Source organism: Poecilia mexicana, unplaced genomic scaffold (assembly GCF_051168715.1).
Source record: "Poecilia mexicana isolate PSO_F unplaced genomic scaffold, ASM5116871v1 scaffold_5, whole genome shotgun sequence".
Lineage (NCBI taxonomy): Eukaryota > Metazoa > Chordata > Actinopteri > Cyprinodontiformes > Poeciliidae > Poecilia > Poecilia mexicana.
Window position 1 is genome coordinate 26,093,027 of NW_028263374.1, and position 18,085 is coordinate 26,111,111.

General features: G+C 35.8%; 1 protein-coding gene across 1 annotated transcript; it reads left to right on the top strand.

Annotated features, from left to right (window-relative positions):
* The first annotated feature begins 2,486 nt into the window (after positions 1-2,486).
* Positions 2,487-17,602, top strand: LOC106903795 (immunoglobulin-like and fibronectin type III domain-containing protein 1). Its single transcript, XM_014967788.2, has 23 exons — positions 2,487-2,526; positions 5,852-5,974; positions 6,073-6,212; positions 7,599-7,698; positions 7,792-7,815; positions 7,966-8,020; positions 8,105-8,300; positions 8,577-8,690; positions 8,783-8,945; positions 9,035-9,307; positions 9,460-9,834; positions 10,493-10,617; positions 10,731-10,872; positions 10,952-11,245; positions 11,323-11,619; positions 13,490-13,666; positions 13,782-13,910; positions 14,044-14,352; positions 15,013-15,098; positions 15,182-15,374; positions 16,435-16,731; positions 17,147-17,473; positions 17,598-17,602. The coding sequence occupies exons 1-23, from the start codon at positions 2,487-2,489 to the stop codon at positions 17,600-17,602; spliced, it is 3,984 nt and encodes a 1,327-aa protein (XP_014823274.2).
* Positions 17,603-18,085: the final 483 nt, after the last annotated feature.

The window sequence follows — 18,085 nt, forward strand, 5'->3', positions numbered from 1 at the left end:
ATTTTATGCTTCAAAAGCGCACAGTGTTTATAGCTGTAGTATCACAAAAATCTACTAAAATATTTAGTGGGCTTCAACATCAATATTTTAATCATTAAAATATGGCTTAAATGTCTATTTTTATTTTTTTTTATAAAGACACAAAACATAACCTAAGGCATGAAAAGGCTTAATGTTACTACTTAACTTAAAATATGCCTCTTACTTGTCTGGTTGCTATGACATGCCTTGCTATGTTTGGTCCAAAAGCAGTTAAAATTGCTGGCAAGCAAGGCACTAGGTGGGGATTTCACATTCCTCATTTACAGTTTCCCAGTTTGTCTCCAACTGTCTCCACAAGACACGCAGCACTCAAGGCATCCCGATTGACAGACTGATGTCATATGGCAACATTTGCCATATGAGAAGCTTCAAGACAGTGTTTTTAACCTTTCCTGTGCCATGGCTCTGTTTTCAGACACTGGCGTTATTTGAAGCCGTGAGGGAAGAGTTGCTCAAGAATGATAAAAACTGTAATGACTAAATAAATTATGACTTAAAACTAATTATTTTTCTTCCTTTTTCTCATTTTAAGGTTTAACAAACATACATACAGTAAGTACTATCTTAGCAAACTTGAAATCAAAGATCACGATAAAAAATATATATACAGGTGCTGGTCATAAAATTAGAATATTGTGAGAAAGTTCATTATTTTCCATAATGTCATGATAAAAATTAAATTGTCATATTTTAGATTCATTGCACACCAACTGAAATATTTCAGGTCTTTTATTGTTTTAATTTTGATGATTTTGGCAAACAGCTCATGAAAACCCAAAATCCCTGTCTCAAAAAATTAGAATATTATGAAAAGGTTCTCTGAACGAGCAATAAAAATAATCATCTGAATCAACAAAGTAACTCTAAACACCTGAAAAAGATTCCTGAGGCCTTTAAAAACTCCCAGCCTGGTTCATTACTCAAAACCGCAATCATGGGTCAGACTGCTGACCTGACTGCTGTCCAGAAGGCCATCACTGACATCCTCAAGCAAGAGGGTGAGAAACAGAAAGAAATTTCTGAACGAATCGGCTGTTTGCAGAGTGTTATATCAAGGCACCTCAGTGGGAAGTCAGTAGGAAGGAAAAAGTGTGGCAGAAAACGCTACACAACGAGAAGAGGTGACCGGACCCTGAGGAAGATTGTGGAGAAGGGCCGATTCCAGACCTTGGGGGAAGCAGTGGACTGAGTCTGGAGTAGAAACATCCAGAGCCACTGTGCACAGGCGTGTGCAGGAAATGGGCTACAGGTGCCGCATTCCCCAGGTCAAAGGTCAAGCCACTTTTGAACCAGAAACAGCGGCAGAAGCGCCTGACCTGGGCTACAGAGAAGCAGCACTTTGGACCACTGTTGTTCACTGAACAACTGGACAGTTGTTCAGTGGTCCAAAGCACTTTTTTCGGATGAAAGCAAACTTTGCATGTCATTCGGAAATCAAAGTGCCAGACTCTGGAGGAAGACTGGGGAGAAGGAAATGCCAAAATGCCAGAAGTCCAGTGTCAAGTACCCACAGTCAGTGATGGTCTGGGTGCCATGTCAGCTGCTGGTGTTGGTCCACTGGGTTTTATCAAGGGCAGGATCAATGCAGCAGCTATCAGAAGATTTTGGAGCACTTCATGCTTCCATCTGCTGAAAAGTTTTATGGAGATGAAAATTTAATTTGGTCTGGAATCGGCCCTTCTCCACAATCTTCCTCAGGGTCCGGTCACCTCTTCTCGTTGTGCAGCGTTTTCTGCCACACTTTTTCCTTCCTACTGACTTCCCACTGAGGTGCCTTGATATAACACTCTGCAAACAGCCGATTCGTTCAGAAATTTCTTTCTGTTTCTCACCCTCTTGCTTGAGGATGTCAGTGATGGCCTTCTGGACAGCAGTCAGGTCAGCAGTCTGACCCATGATTGCGGTTTTGAGTAATGAACCAGGCTGGGAGTTTTTAAAGGCCTCAGGAATCTTTTTCAGGTGTTTAGAGTTACTTTGTTGATTCAGATGATTATTTTTATTGCTCGTTCAGAGAACCTTTTCATAATATTCTAATTTTTTGAGACAGGGATTTTGGGTTTTCATGAGCTGTTTGCCAAAATCATCAAAATTAAAACAATAAAAGACCTGAAATATTTCAGTTGGTGTGCAATGAATCTAAAATATATGACAATTTAATTTTTATCATGACATTATGGAAAATAATTAACTTTATCACAATATTCTAATTTTATGACCAGCACCTGTATAAACCAATTCAGAAGAAAATGACTCAATATATGCAATAGATAATAAATTAAGAAAAGGAAACAAATAATGTAAAGAAAAAGCCATATGAATAAATACGGACCACAATAAACATAATATCATGTCACAACTGAAGTTCAGTTTTTATAATCTTTTTTTTTTCTACGTTAGCCAAAAGACGTCCAGAATTGAGTCACAATCCACAAACAAAAGCTACGATGAGTTCTAAAATTCCCCAAGAGCAACCAAAATGCTCAGGTAAGTTTAATTACTTGTCTTTGTAGCTGTTGTATGTGTGTTTTGTTTTCTGGACGGACTATTTGTTGGAGCAATTAGCATTGGTGCCTTGCAGCAAAAAGGCCTTGGGGTTCTAATAAGGTGTTTCTACATGGAATTTCCATGTTTTCCCAAATGCATGTGTGGGTTCCTTTTTGGTACTCCAGCTGCTTCATCCAGTCCTAATAAGTTAAAGTGCTTTGATAAATTGTTCTTATAGGTATCAGTGTGTGTGTGTGTGTGTGTGTGTGTGTGTGTGTGTGTGTGTGTGTGGATGATTGTTAGCAAAACATCTGGAACAATTATGAGACAATCAAAGGATTTCAAAATTGTGGAGATTCACTGGTTTATATGAATTTTGTGTACAAAAAAGTATGAGAATTTATTCAGCATATTTATTAGATAACTGTGCTAAATATCACTAAATTATAGACATAAGAACAAATGCTCATAAATGCAACACACCAGCCCCACTACTTCGCTCTGAAGAATTACACCTGTGCCCTGCCCTAACCATGGAGGAAGTCACAAATCTGAACTGGCATGCATGAGCAGAATAGGTGAGCAGTGAAAGTAATTCTCCTCTCGACACAATATTGTTATTTTCTGCCTTATCCCACATGTAATTTTATGAGCGCAATGAGCTGCATCACTGACTGTGTGTAAATATGAAAGTGGAACATCAGCTGCTTCACAAGGACATGTTTTTATTAGCTGATATGAAGGAACTGTTGTGTGGAAAGAGCTAATGATATACATGGCCTTCCCTCCCATTTTGGCAGATGTTACTGCCACAAAATTAAACGGGCAAATATGCTTAGAATATTATCTGAAATTACACACAATTTTTATGTACATGATAAACAGTATGCTCACACTTCAGGAATTAAAGCAATTAAGCTTAAAACAAACACTGTTGAAACAACTTTATCATTCACAACATTGTAAACAAGTATGCAACAGAAGCTAATCCATCAATTCTAATATAATTCTAGAAAGCTGAACCTAAATTATATATTGTATTGTTTTACACATCTGAACTTAAGATGTCTAAAACAAGACTATATAAAGAGTACAGACTTATCATTCCTTAACAGCTACTAGCAAAAATTACAAAATTAGTAATTTTTTTCCAGAAAAACAGGAATATAACCAGAAATTAATGCTTTATGTAGTAAAGATAAAAGATAAAGATGCGACGGGATACATTTTATGTAGGAAATGAAATGTACATTTTGTCTTTTCAAGAAAGACTACTTCAAAGTGTCTTAAAGCAACTCACAGTAATTCTCAAGGCAAAAAGTGATGGCTCGGAATGGTTTAGGACAGGAATATCTGCAAGAACAGCCAACACATTTTCTTACGGAAGATATCCTCAAGTTTGCTACCGCCTAAATCCAACAGTTCTTCTGGGAGCAATTGGTATGCAGAAGAAAACGAAAGACTGCTATCAGAACAGACGTGGATTTTGAGAGAATCAATGCTTAAGGAACAAGGTTACAAGAATCCTCCCTGCATTCAGATGATATAAGAACATAAACCATCCCCCCTGGAGAGATGACGCACAATTTGATGAATATTCAATGCATGTCCTAAAGCTGCAGTACGCCAGCTGGGGAAATAATTATGCCAAATGCATAGTCTAAAAATGACTCATAGAGGACAAAGTGCAATAATAAATAAGCTGGACTTGACTGTATATTTATAAAACATAATCATTTGCTTATACTAATTTGACTGATTTCCCATAAAATCATGTTCACAATATGTTTTTTTCTAAACTAGCTCCTAGCAAGTTCGTATGATTTTTAAACAAAAGTGTGAAAACTTTTAGAGTCAAATAAGTCATAGTCAGCAGAAGTTTGTTGGCAAGTTTGACACTTCACACAGCAGTGCTATATGGTAAGTAGATCATTGATCTATTCATGTAAAGCAGCAGTAAAGATACACTTAATGTATTAGCTAGAGGGTAACAGGAGCAGTTCAGAGGTGATGCACTGAAACAGATGGTTTGCTGGAGTTTGTGTTTGCAGTAGCTTTTGGTTAAATCTTATGTTGTCTACTAAATCATCGCACACATTTAAATTAAGAAAATATACTTTATTTGGGCAAAAATGTATACATTTGTACATTTTCGGCTGATTTAGAGGTAAAAAAATAATTTTAAGAACTAACAAATAAAATGGTATCTTAATACATAAAATAAATGAACATGATTTGTCATTATGTAGACAAGTATAGGTATTGGCATAAAGGAAAGTCAACAGTGACCCCTGGTGTTATTCTGATGTTAAACTCCAGCCAGCACATATGAACAAGTATTGGTGTCTGTTGAATATCTTTACATTTTATTTAGTGACAACAGCAAATGTCAGTGTGTTTTATTGGACTTTCATTTGATAGAAAAGCACACAATACTTACTTAACTGGGCCAGGGAAAAATTGTGAATGAAATTTGTAAAATTATTTATAAAATGTATAGCCTAGATACGAATTCGCTTTTGCACAATTGAAAACTTCTGCGACAGACTGGCGACCTGTCCAGGGTGTACCCCGCCTCTCGCTCAAAATGTTCGCTGGACATAGGCACCAGCAACCCTCCTGACCCCGCTAGGGATAAGGAAGTACAGAAAATGGATGGATGGATGGATGGATGGATGGATGGATGGATGGATGGATGGATGGATGGATGGATGGATGGATGGATGGATGGATGGATGGATGGACAATTGTAAACTTAACTACACATAGTCATCCACCTAAAATTAGAGTCATGCAGAGAGAGCATTAATTGGTATGTAGAGGAAGGTGCACTGGTCATATGATGGTTGTGGAAGTATCCCTTTTCTTTAAAAACAACTTCAACAACAGTTTTCCTAATATTTTAAAATGATGTGCAACTTGTTTAGATCCATTACTTAAAATATTAAACTTTGTTAAAGTTTGAGGATATATGACAAAAGGTGAAAGCATTTTAGGGGTAATAAATTAGAAACAAATGTTCTCAATAAATGTGGAGTTTACGCCAGATTATATAGAGATAAATGTTGCTGCTTAAATAGATGAAAATGAGGTTTCCATTTAGGATTAACATTAGAAATTTTAAGTTAATCTTATGTTCAACCTTCTAATTCACATATTGTAATAAAATAAAGTAAATTGTTTACCTCACTCTGGGATGTTTTGGAAATATCTGCATGCTGCTTTCAGTTGTTTTACCAGCATATTATTTCACTTGGTTGTATAATATTCAAATATACAACCATGATTATTCCATATTAAATATATTTTCTTTAAATCCCAACAGTGCCAATCAAGAAAAGGTCCCGAGTCCCTGGGGTTACGATCACTCAGTTTGTAGAGCGACTTCCTGCAGGAAAATCTACACCAGATTTTGCCAGGAAACCAATGACTACAACTGTTCAAGAGGGTAAAGTAAAATACAGCACAATATACAAAAAATAAAAATAAAATAGTCAAATGCTAATTTTGCACTGTCCCATCTGTCATTGTTTTAAATTTCTTCAGGTAAAAAAGCCTTTTTTAAAGCTATGGTTAGTGGCGAGCCACCACCAACTGTTACATGGGCTCGCAACAAGGGTGAAATGGATGATCAAGAAAAGTACAGTACCAGATATGACGAACGAGCTCGAGAACATGTTCTTGAGGTAAATACTATATATATATATATATATATATATATATAATTTGATTGATTGGTGTATATATAATATAACTAATCAATCAATCAAATTTTATTTGTATAGCATATTTCAGCAGCAAGGCATTTCAAGGTGCTTTACATAAAGAAAAAATAAGAACAGCATGTGGCATTGAATAAACAGTAAGAAAGAGAAAGAAATTTTGAAAAAAAAAAAAAAAAAGATAAAAACATACTTTTATTACGGAATTTCAGCACCTGTCGTCGCCGGACTCCGCCGTCCATTTAACATGGGTATTGTCCAGACCCCGTCGCCTGACAGGACGGAATTTACAGATTTTTAGTCAAAACGCCATTTGACAAGGTTTCTCACACCTCAGAGTTTTAGTTAAAACGCCATTTAAAAGAAATTAATAAATAGATAAAAAGTAAAGATAAAAATATTAAAAACATTGAAGACATCAAAACCCACACTCTAATCCTAATTTAGCCATAAGCAACTCTAAACAGGTGGGTTTTAAGTTGAGATTTAAAGGCACCCAGTGTTTCAGCTGTTTTACAGTTTTCTGGAAGTTTGTTCCAAATCTGTGGTGCATAGAAGCTGAAGGCTGATTCTCCTCATTTGGTTCTGGTTCTGGGAATGCAGAGCAGACCAGAACCAGAAGATCTGAGGGGTCTAGATGGTTGGTACAGCAATAACAGATCTTTAATATATTGTGGTGCTAAACCATTCAGTGATTTATAAACTAACAGTATTTTAAAGTCTATTCTTTAAGCTACAGGGAGCCAGGGACTTTAAAACTGGTGTTATGTGCTCTATCTTCCTGGTTTTAGTGATATAAAACCATATATCACTTGTTTGTAATATATATATATATATATATATATATATATATATATATATATATATATATATATTCCTGACAAAAGCAGAAATATATCATATTTCTGCTTTTGTCAACACATCAAGTCCAAAATGTGTGGTAGTCTGAGATTTTAGCAAAACAAACAAAAGGCAATATTTAAAAAGTCTGAACATTAATTTCTAAAACATGGCTTGAAGTAAAAGTTGAGGAAAAAAGAAATACGGCTATATGTTTTCCCTGTAGAAGAAATTCCCTTGTAAATCTGAAATGCTTGTATTTTTAAAACCTAGGGGAACATGTAGTACCTGAGAGGCTCAAATATATAATCACATTATCAACAGGAAAAGGAAAATTAAATATTTCCTTAAAAATGCAGATTTACTTTGAAATCCATTGCTTAGGGAAAAAACAGTTAAGACTTTGCCTAAGAACATGTAATACAGCTATAAAGTGTGATTGTTCTGGGGGCAAAAAGGGTATTTTCTTGCACCTCTACTGAAATGTTATCTTTATTGTCACTTTGTCAGATAGTAAATGTTAAACCTGAACAAGCGGACAATTATAGGTGCTTCGCAACAAATGAGTATGGACAAGCAGTCTGTGCAGTCACCCTGAATGTTGTTGAAGGTATGAGTTCATATTTTCATAAGACAAAATAATTTTACTACACCACAGCTAGTTATTTGTCCCATTTGTTTGTTGCTTGTGTTTCTACAACAGGCTTCAAGAAGAAACCACAGAATGGTAGGAAATGCAAATACTAATAAAGAAAATGCATCTTTTTTGTCTGTCAAGCAATAATTACTGAATTACATATCTTTTACTTACTGACTTTAATCAACTTCCCCCCCCCCAATTTTTATTTTTATTTTATTTATTTTTTTGCTTTTTTAGCAAATGGGTCAAATGGGCAGGCCACACAAGATTTCAGATCTATGCTTAAGAAAACGTAAGTTCACCTTGAGTTTAAGAATTATCAGTCATTTAAAACTATAAAACCTAAATGAAGGTATTTACTTTTATCTCTTTTCAGAACTGTGGCCACCAGGAAAAAACAACTCCCTCAACAAAAGGAGGGAGAAATTGATCCTAAACTCTTGGAACTGCTTCTGAGTGCACCAAAGAAAGACTATGAAAGAATCTGTTTGGAGTTTGGTGTTACTGACTTCCGCTGGTTACTGAAGAAACTCAAACAGATTAAAAAGGAGAGGGAAGATGAGCAATCAAAGGTGCTGACTGATATTAATGACTGTACAAATAGTGAGAATACATTATCAACCAGTAAAACACATTTTTCTGACAGAAATCAATTTGTATAATGAGTCGCACCTTTAGTCAGAAAACTAAGACAACTTTGCTTGATTTTAGTTATTTCTTTTTTTGCATGAGGCTTTTGTGCTCTGCAGCTAAAACAGGCCATAATTATATATTAAAATACTATGAGTTGCCAATAGTAAGCAACTCTGCAGTCGTATTAATGTATAGTTTTTATCTTTACATTATAGGTTGTAGAAAATCTGGACAATATTAAACAAATTGAAGTGAAACCGTCTGGAAGAGCTGAATTTAGCTTCAATATGAAACTACGAGATTCCAACAGTGAAGTTAATTTATACAAGGTGAATTAAAATGTCATATTTAAGCATAAAAATCACATCTGAATTGTCAAAAAATCTTCAATAAACAAAATAAAAATCTTATTTTTGACAAGGATGGGACCTTGATTCCATATGATGATGACAAAAACTCGAAGCATAGTCTTCAGAAAACTGGAATAAACTATCTTTTCAGCATCAAAGACCCTCAGCGAGAGGATGCTGGATTTTATCAAGTTGATGTTGAAGAGACCAATGTTCTTACAACAGACTTTCAAGGTAAGCCCTAATTATTACACTTAAAATCAATACAGCTATATTGGGAATTCATTAGAAACAAAGCATTATGCTTTTTTCACCTCTCCTAGTACCTGATGTGGAGTTTGTAGCAAAAATCAAGGACAGTAAAGTCACTGAGAACGAAGATGCAATCTTTCAGTGCGTTTTGTCAACACCTCTCAACAAAATAACTTGGTCAAAAGAGGATGTGCCACTGGAACATGGTGGCAAATATGAGATCACCATCTCAGAGGACAAACTTACTCACACCCTGAGAATAAAAGATTGCCAAATGGCAGATAAGGGAGAATATTATGCCATTGCTGGCATAACCTCCAGTAGCGCCTCACTCACAATCCAAGGTACATTGTCCTTTTTTACTAAAAAATATTGCTGTTTGTCTATTATCAAATATAAGTTAAATCTAATCTTTATCCAGGGTCTGCAAAAATTGCTTGATGTTGACCTTTCTAATTTTTTTTCTTATCTTGCATGTGTGTTAACTATTATTCAGCTGATTCAAGTGGGCGTAAGGGCATCAAAGCCAGTGATAAGTCTAAACTGATCTCAGAAGAGCAGGACAAGTTTCCAAAAGAAAACACTGAAATGGACACAGCAAAGCAAACAATGGCTGAAAATGATGGTGCAGACAAAGATGCACAAGAAAAAGTAGAAGATGGCAAAGAAGGAAGAGTAGGAGGGGAAGGTGGAGATGGTAACGGTGAAGGTATACGTGATGGAACAGGAAAAGGAAACGATGGAGACGAGAATGATGAAGATGGCAAAAATAAAAACCTACGAGGAGATGATAAAAGCACAACAGATGATGGCAATGACAAGACAAAGAAGCAATCCAGAGCTGCTCTATTGGTTTCTGACTCTGCCATAGGTAAAACTTTGATCAAATAATGAAAATTAGTTCACATGTTGTGAACATGTGTTCATACATATATCACCGACAGTGATATATGTACAATTATCACAGCTATTGACTAAAAGAAACCAGTTAGATAGAAAAAATGGTAAACTGTTCTAACTGTAATAAAAACTGTTAGGATAAATGTCACCATCTTCCTAAAATGATGGGCCAAGTCTTTTTTTTTTTTTTGTCCAAAAATGATTTTTTTTTTTTTTTTTTTTTCAAAATTAATCTTTTGGCCAAAAAAATTCCTTACACATTATTTTACGAAAGTTACAATACTTTAATAGGTTCAGGGTGTACACTATTTCAGTTCTAGAATCCATCTATTCATCCATAATAATACACATTTGTAAGATTAAATGTTTGTCTTAGTCAGAAATCTATTTATCAAATTAGCCAATCATTTTCTTATGAATCACTTATGAAAAAGTGATTCATAAGAAAATGTTCTGTCTTAAAACAGTAAGAAAAGTGAGTCTATCTGCAAAGATGCCTGAAAAATGGGCCTAAATATTAAGGTCTGAAAATGTTAAGATGGTGAATAATCAGATTTCATATGATGTTAAAGAGAGCAGAAGTTGTCTAAACACTTTTTTCCTGTCATTGTCCCATTGTCAAAATGCAGACCGAGGAGCTCAGTTTGTCAGAGGTCTGTCAGATGTAAATGCCAAAGTTGGTGAACGAGCAGAGCTGTCCTGCAAACTAAACAGTGAAACCTCTGAAGGACGCTGGTATAAAAATGGAAAGCTGGTAAATCAATAAAAGAATTGTACAGTACAGCTACAATGAAACCTTTTAATCACTTACACAAAAATGTCTAAAGATTTTTTAAATTTTTGGTATGTTTTTTATTATCTGATAAGCTGACAGAGGAAGATGGCGTAAAGATAATCAAAGATGGCGCCTGTCACATATTAATGATTGAATGCTGCAAAAAAGATGACACTGCTGTGTATCGCTTTGAAGCTGAAGGACGCAAATCAGAGGCAACACTGAATATCCATGGTCAGAATAATAATTTTGAAATAAGATTTTAATGGCAACTTTGTCAAACAAAATGCTTGTTTTTCCTTTCACACTACAGACCCACCAAGACTCGACCCTGATGCTCTAGGTGAATTTGCAAATCCAGTGATTGTTAGGGTAGGTGACAATGCCGAGTGGAAGCTGCCTTTCTCAGGTGGAGCACCAATGAACATACAATGGTACAAGAATGACGATGAGCTTCTGCCTGCGGTCAATGTGAAAATTGACACTTCAGATACTGAGAGTCAACTGCGCCTTACCAAATGTCAAAGAAAAGATACTGGAGAAGTCAAAATCAAAATAAAAAATGAGTTTGGCGTCATAGAAGCTGTGTCAAGGCTTATAGTACTTGGTAGGTTTACACTGACAAAAGAATAGATCAACTCTTTATCCTTAGCAAACCATAAACTCCACCCATTTTGCCAACAGACAAACCAACACCCCCACAAGGCCCTGTCGAGATAATAGAAAGTGCGGTTACTTCTGTTGAATTCAAATGGAAACCACCAAAAGACAGCGGTGGCTGTCCAGTTACCAATTATATCATAGAACGGCAACAAGTGGGACGAAATAAATGGACAAATCTGGGAGAGATCCCTTGTACCCCTAACTACAAGGACACTGATGTGGACCCTGGCAGAAGATACTGTTACAGGATTAGAGCCAAGAATGCTGAAGGCATCAGTGATTACCTGCAGACAGGGGACATACCAGCTGGTGTATTACGTAAGTCTTCCAACAGAGACAAATTTATACCTGTGATGTATTGTGGCTAAAAGTGCAGGGTGCGCAACCTTTGACAAACTGATAAGACTTTAGACATATTAACAAGACAAGTGTGAAATGATCAAAGATTGCAAATGGTCATGGGCGGAAATCCCAGGGTGTTCGGACTCCCCCCAATCTTGGACAAGTCTAAAAAAAATTATAAAAAAAACTTTTGTATTTAAACATCAATATAAAAAGGCAATAATAAATCTGCCATTCATCTAAGAAAGACATAAGAATTAATTTTTAAGTCCACCCCGTCACTGTCAGAACAATGGTTCAGTCCAAAGTATGGGAGGAGCAACAACAGTCCTGCAAAGGACACCGGCTCCGTTAGAGCCGCTGAGGAGGTGAACTAGCTGTGGCTCTCCAGCACAAACAAAAAACCCTCCAGTAAGTAAACACTTACAGCAAAAGACATGCAACACCTTTTATTAGGTTCACTGCTTAATAGAAATAAACACATTAACAATAAAAATCAGACTGCAATTTGTTATTTCATTACTTTGGCTGAATCATGATAAACAGCCTTGTTATGCCTTGAAAATCAAAACTAGGAAACTGGCTACATTTCTTTGATATACTTAAGCTTTTTTGTCAAAGGTAGCAAATATTTAAATTATATTTAGCTCTCCAACTCTTATGTTAATGAGAAGAGTTTGAAACGGGAGGGAGCGCCTGAGCATTACCACTAGCCGAGAGCTCAGTGTGGGAGCCGAGAGCAGACAAGAAATAGAGCAGATAGAAAAACGGAAAGGTATGCCTTTATTTCTTACCATCTTCAACGTAAAACCACAAAAGGAAAAAAATAAGTAAATAAATTGAAAATAAAATTTTCCATAAAAATCCTGATTCTTTAACATTAAGTTATGATAATTCCCAGATATTCATTAATTCTTGGTTGTCAGTCATCCAGGACATGGCAAAACCAAAAAAGGTTTAAAAAGAAAGCAACTTAGCAAGTTATAATTTAAATAACACGTAACTTGTATTGAGAGCCACTACAAAAAAATCAATATTTATTTTCATTTAGAGCCTTAGGTTTTTGTAAAATTGTCGCACAAATTAGATCAGTGATGCTGAACCACTCATCTAAACTTCCATGAGTCTCAACAATTTGTTTCCTGAAAAAGACATGTGCATTGCCACTTACTAGTCAGTTTTGGTCTTGCAGCATGAACACATTAAAAACTTTTTAAACCACATTTTACATTATATTTCACTGTAACTTTGCTGACCCCCTCCCCAAAATTGCTCTTAAGAAATTTCCCTGTTTATTGTCCTCCCCAATAATGAAATTGGATAATTATGCATTAGTCTAACGTTCTAATGCATAATCTGTCAAGAATGATGTGGTTGGTGGTGAGGAGAGACGCCGAGACCCAGGTTATAGTGATGATGAGGATGGTTTAATGATGAGAAAAGCTCAAATCAGTCCAAGACAGGCAGCACAGCGAGAGGCAAGCACACAGCTAGATGCCAGTAGCAACTGACTACAGAGACCAACACTAGAGCTGATGCCAACACAGGACTTAGCAGTTCCACTGCGACGACGGACAGCCTGATGCCGACCAAGACATACGTAGAGAACAATTGACAAGGACCCGACGAGGAACACAGACAACAGGTGGGTTTAAATACAGACGGGGTAATCAAGGGAATGAGACACCTGGGAAACAATCAACAGGGAAGACACAGAGACAGACTCAGGGAACAGGACTACACAGAAACACGGAACATGACATAATCAGGGAAATCACTTGCTATGCTCATACCAATCTTCCACAAAAAATAAACTAAATATAAAAATCTATTCTTTATGCAACAGGTTACCCTGGACCACCAACAGCACCCAAAGTGGCGAGTGCCTTCAAAGACTGTATCAACCTGTCATGGTGTCCACCCTGTGACACAGGGGGAACCAAAATTATGGGGTACAACTTGGAGAAGAACAAGACAGGCACAAATTACTGGAGCCTTGTAAATCAAAATGGGCCAATTACAGGTATGATGCAAGCTACAACAGTTTAAAGAGAGATGGTTTTTAGCAGAATGCACCATATGCCGAATTGAATAAAGACAGTGAGTGTCATAATAGCAGCTTTTTCCTTCCTTCTCAGATACAAAGCATGCAGTGAAAGATGTTTTTGAGGGTGCAGAATATCGATTTAGAGTGTCTGCCATCAACCTATCTGGTGCTGGAGAACCCAGTATTCCATGTGAGGCAGTTATTGCAAGAAATCCCAAGAGTAAGTCAGCCACAAATTACTCCTGAATTGTATTAAAGTTCTTTTTACACACAGAAAATAAAATCTTAAAAGGGAATATAGTTATACTTTGTTTTGTTTTTTTTTTTGTTTTTTTTTGCTTGTGTGCTTTCAGAACCTCCAGGCAAAGTGATAGACCTTAAAATAACATCTTCCAGCTACACTACATTTTCACTGGCTTGGACTAAACCAAAGGAAGTGAAAGGGGTAGAAGATGAAGCCCAGGGTTACTATGTGGAAATCAGACCAATAGAGAGCCTTGAATGGACCTGCTGCAATGCCACTCCAATTAACTTAACTTCCTACACTGTGCTGGGCCTCAAGGCAATGGCTTCATACTGGGTGAGAGTAATTGCCACAAATTATGGTGGAAATGGGGAACCTCAAGGCTTTGATAATTACATCATTGCCATGCCACCTCCTGGTAAGAAATTTAGTTCAAGTCTATCAACACTACAAGATTTTTTTTTTTCCATTTTTCAGGCATTATGTCATATCTTCACCAAAATATTCTTGTTAGTGTTTTCCTAATTAGCTTATAATGATGTAACATATAGTCACCAAATCAGTTTTTTCTGGCCTTTGTGTAGTGCAATTTTGCAGTTTCAAAGTTGGAATAGTGAATATTGGCAATTAATGATGGAATATGTTGACAACAATAAAATTATGATTGTCCAAAGTAAACAAACAAAAACTACAAAGACATAACTAAAAACCAACATAGCATTTTGCAACTATTAAAGTAATTTGTTTTGGTTGATTTCCAGCAAAAAAAAAAAAATTCTAGCTTTGTGTTGCATAGCTTCTTACTGCATGAGAAGCTGAAGAAAAAGCCTCAGCTTTTTCTGAATTCAGTCGTATTACACTATGGATGAGTCACCAGGAAGCACTAGACCAATAAAATGTGTACAGTAAATTTTACCACAGTACAGGATATGAATCTGATTTATGAACACGTTTTGCACACATCATTTTTCCCCATCATACTGCCCTGGCAGTAGAAAATAAATGTAGCAATATTAACCTGCTATCTTGTACAAAAAAAATTAAATTAAACTTAGATTTTTTAAAATCTAACACACAGTGAGGCCAAGATTCAAGGACCGCAACATGAAGACCTTGATGGTGGTGAAATCTGGAAACACTATCCGAGTCAACATCAACTTTGAGGTATAAAACCTTCTATCTCGGATTGTGCTAAAATGCGCCTCATCCAATATTTTTGGTGATTATTTTGTTTGTATCATCTACAGGCTTCTCCGATGCCTGACATTTCTTGGGTAAAGGATGGAATTCCTTTGCTCAAACATGTGACTATAACCAATTCAGATAGAGGATCTCAGTTGTTAATTCCCACATCTGAAAGATCAGATAGTGGCATCTACACGATCACTGTCAAGAACATTGTTGGCCAGGAAAGTTTCAGTGTTGAAATCAGAGTTACAGGTAAAATTCCAGCATTTAGATTTGGCTGTACATCTCAATAAACAGAACAAAGCTTACAAAGACATCAACAATAAGAGTAAATGTTCTCTGTTGAAGTGAGAAAACTTTGATTTAAAATGTCTTATCAATATACGGATCTGTTCAAAAATATTGGTCCTACATAGGGATAAAAATGCAGATGAAGTCTGTAAATCCAATTAAATGCATAAAAAAAGGTTTACAGAAGCCACAAGACACTTCTAACAATTTTGTCTACACATTAGAATGTAAAGTTTGGAGTTTTTGTTGCCAAATCAGTTGTATATAGTTATAAGTAGGATTTTACTTATAACCCTAACCCTACACTCATGTAGTGTTTTAGAATGATCAAACTATTCAAATTACATAACTAAAGGAATATAGTAAGCATCGGTTTCAGATGCATTATACCTGCAAAAATTACCGTCATTCAGTAATAAGGTCAAAACCATAAGTTCAGGGCATCATAACATGATGTGATTTCTTTAATTTAAAACAGAAGAACAATTAATCCTTCTGATGCTAAGGTAATATTGCATGCATTATTACATTTAGACTATGTTATTTCTAACATGTTTAATTGTCTTTTTGATTTTGACCTATAGATTTTGGTAAAACATCCACAAAATTTAGTGATAGATTTTCTGCTTTTTCTGTCAAATATTACACCATTTATTTTCTATGCTTTTTATAGATCAGCACAAGCATGATGTACTAGTTTAACCATCTTGGGTAACAGACATGCCATATTTAACTTGCTAACTGTAGTTTTAAAAACAGTGTAAGCTTAAAACATACTCTCTCTACATTCAAGGGTATATATATAAATAAAATTAGTCACTGCAGCATTTTTCTGGCATATTAACCAAACTTTAAACCACAAGACATTTTTGACAAGGAAAAAAAATCTGATCAGGGAATAAACTTTTCAAAAATATTTTATACTGGTATAAAATGCTGATTTGAAGCTGATTTTTTCTTCAAATCAGTTTTGAAGGAAAAAAAAAAGTCCAACATTGAATGTGTCCTAATTTTCTTTCAGATGACCCTAAGCCTCCAGGCCCTGTAGAGCTGGAAGAGAACATACCAGGAACAGTGACTCTATGCTGGGCTCCTTCTCCAGATGAGAAAAGAGATGACAGACTACATTACATGGTGTCCAAGAGGGACTCCTTCAAGCACACTTGGAGGACAGCAGCTGACAACCTTTTTAACAACAAGTTCACAGTTGTCAACATTATGCCTGGGCGGGAGTACTACTTCAGAGTGTTTGCGAAAAACGACATGGGCCTGTCACCACCATCTGAGTCCCCTGTGTTTGCTTTAAAAAAGGAAAAAGGTTTGTGTGAATTTTGAGACAATTTAAAAGGGACAACAAAGGAACACAAAAATACTTTCACAAAAAGAAATACATATACATTTGCAATTCTAGTAATAGAAGTTATCTTTTAGTAAGGTGTGTTGGTTACATTTAATTTGCAAAATGTATTTGCTTTTGAAGCAAAGCATGATTTTTACAACTGGCTCACTAAATTTGGTGCAAACAAAGAAAGTAACAGGAAGGACTCAACATCATACATGGCCTTAAATGAAACAGATTACTGTTACAGCAATGATGACAAATATTTATGTAGGCATATGGTAAATAACTTAAGCAAAAGCAGCATCTACTGAAATCATCTAAACGTTGACCATATCTCATCATTTTACAGTTCATGTTGACTTGGGGTAACATTAATGAATTTATGTTTCAGGAAAGTTCAAAGTTGACATGCCACAGATGAAAGCCCTGGATTTTGAGTCACCTCCATCATTCATTATCCCCTTAAAGAGACACACAGCTCCTGAAGGATATGAATGCTACATGAGCTGTGCAGTAAAAGGTGACCCAGCGCCACGTGTAACTTGGTACCACAACAACATCAGCCTCAACACAAACACAAACTACCACATAACAAATGTATGTGGAGTTTGCTCATTGCTAATACTACGAGTGGGACCCAAAGACAATGGGGAATACAAAGTTATCATTGAGAACAAACTAGGGAACGCGGAGTCCTCCATGACACTAAATGTTAGAGGTAAGCTATAAAAAATTGTTTAAGATCCATGAAATGGAGAAATGTACCAAGATGTCACAAAGAAACATTTGAGTGTGTGCTGCAAATGAAGCATGATGAAGATTAAAAATGTGTTTCTTTGTAGAATGAAGTGGACTAGTAACATCAAGAATCAGCCAGAACCATGAGATTCCTCACTGCATTTCAAATCAATGATGGAAACTTATATATGGATTTTAAACTGCCACCCTTTTCAATAAAGTGATCCATCAAACTCATATGAATCTTTCCGTTTATCAAAGATTTGAAAATTGTAATAAAAAAGTTGTGTTTGGTCTTTGTTTTGTCAAACATATTAATGTCACCATGGTATATTTGCAACCTGCCTATCCATGCATATACAATATGAAATGTTGGCAAACTATGGCAAAATAATAATTTGAGTAAATATGTTATGATTAAGATTGCCATTATTATTTGGCTTTCAGCTAACTTTTATAGTTACAAGACCATGTAAGGACAAACTTAAAACTCATAAATTCTGGAAATATTAATTCAAAGACATTATACCTTGGGAAGTACATTGCACAAGCAGGCTAACAAAAGTCGGCTACATGCTAAAAAAATAGGCTA

Excerpts from the sequence above, each read along its gene's own strand:
- LOC106903795 (XM_014967788.2), top strand. The coding sequence starts at position 2,487 with ATGAGTTCTAAAATTCCCCAAGAGCAACCAAAATGCTCAG. Across the intron at positions 11,246-11,322 it reads GTCAAGGCTTATAGTACTTG|ACAAACCAACACCCCCACAA; the intron begins GTAGGTTTACAC and ends TTTTGCCAACAG. Across the intron at positions 11,620-13,489 it reads CATACCAGCTGGTGTATTAC|GTTACCCTGGACCACCAACA; the intron begins GTAAGTCTTCCA and ends TTTATGCAACAG.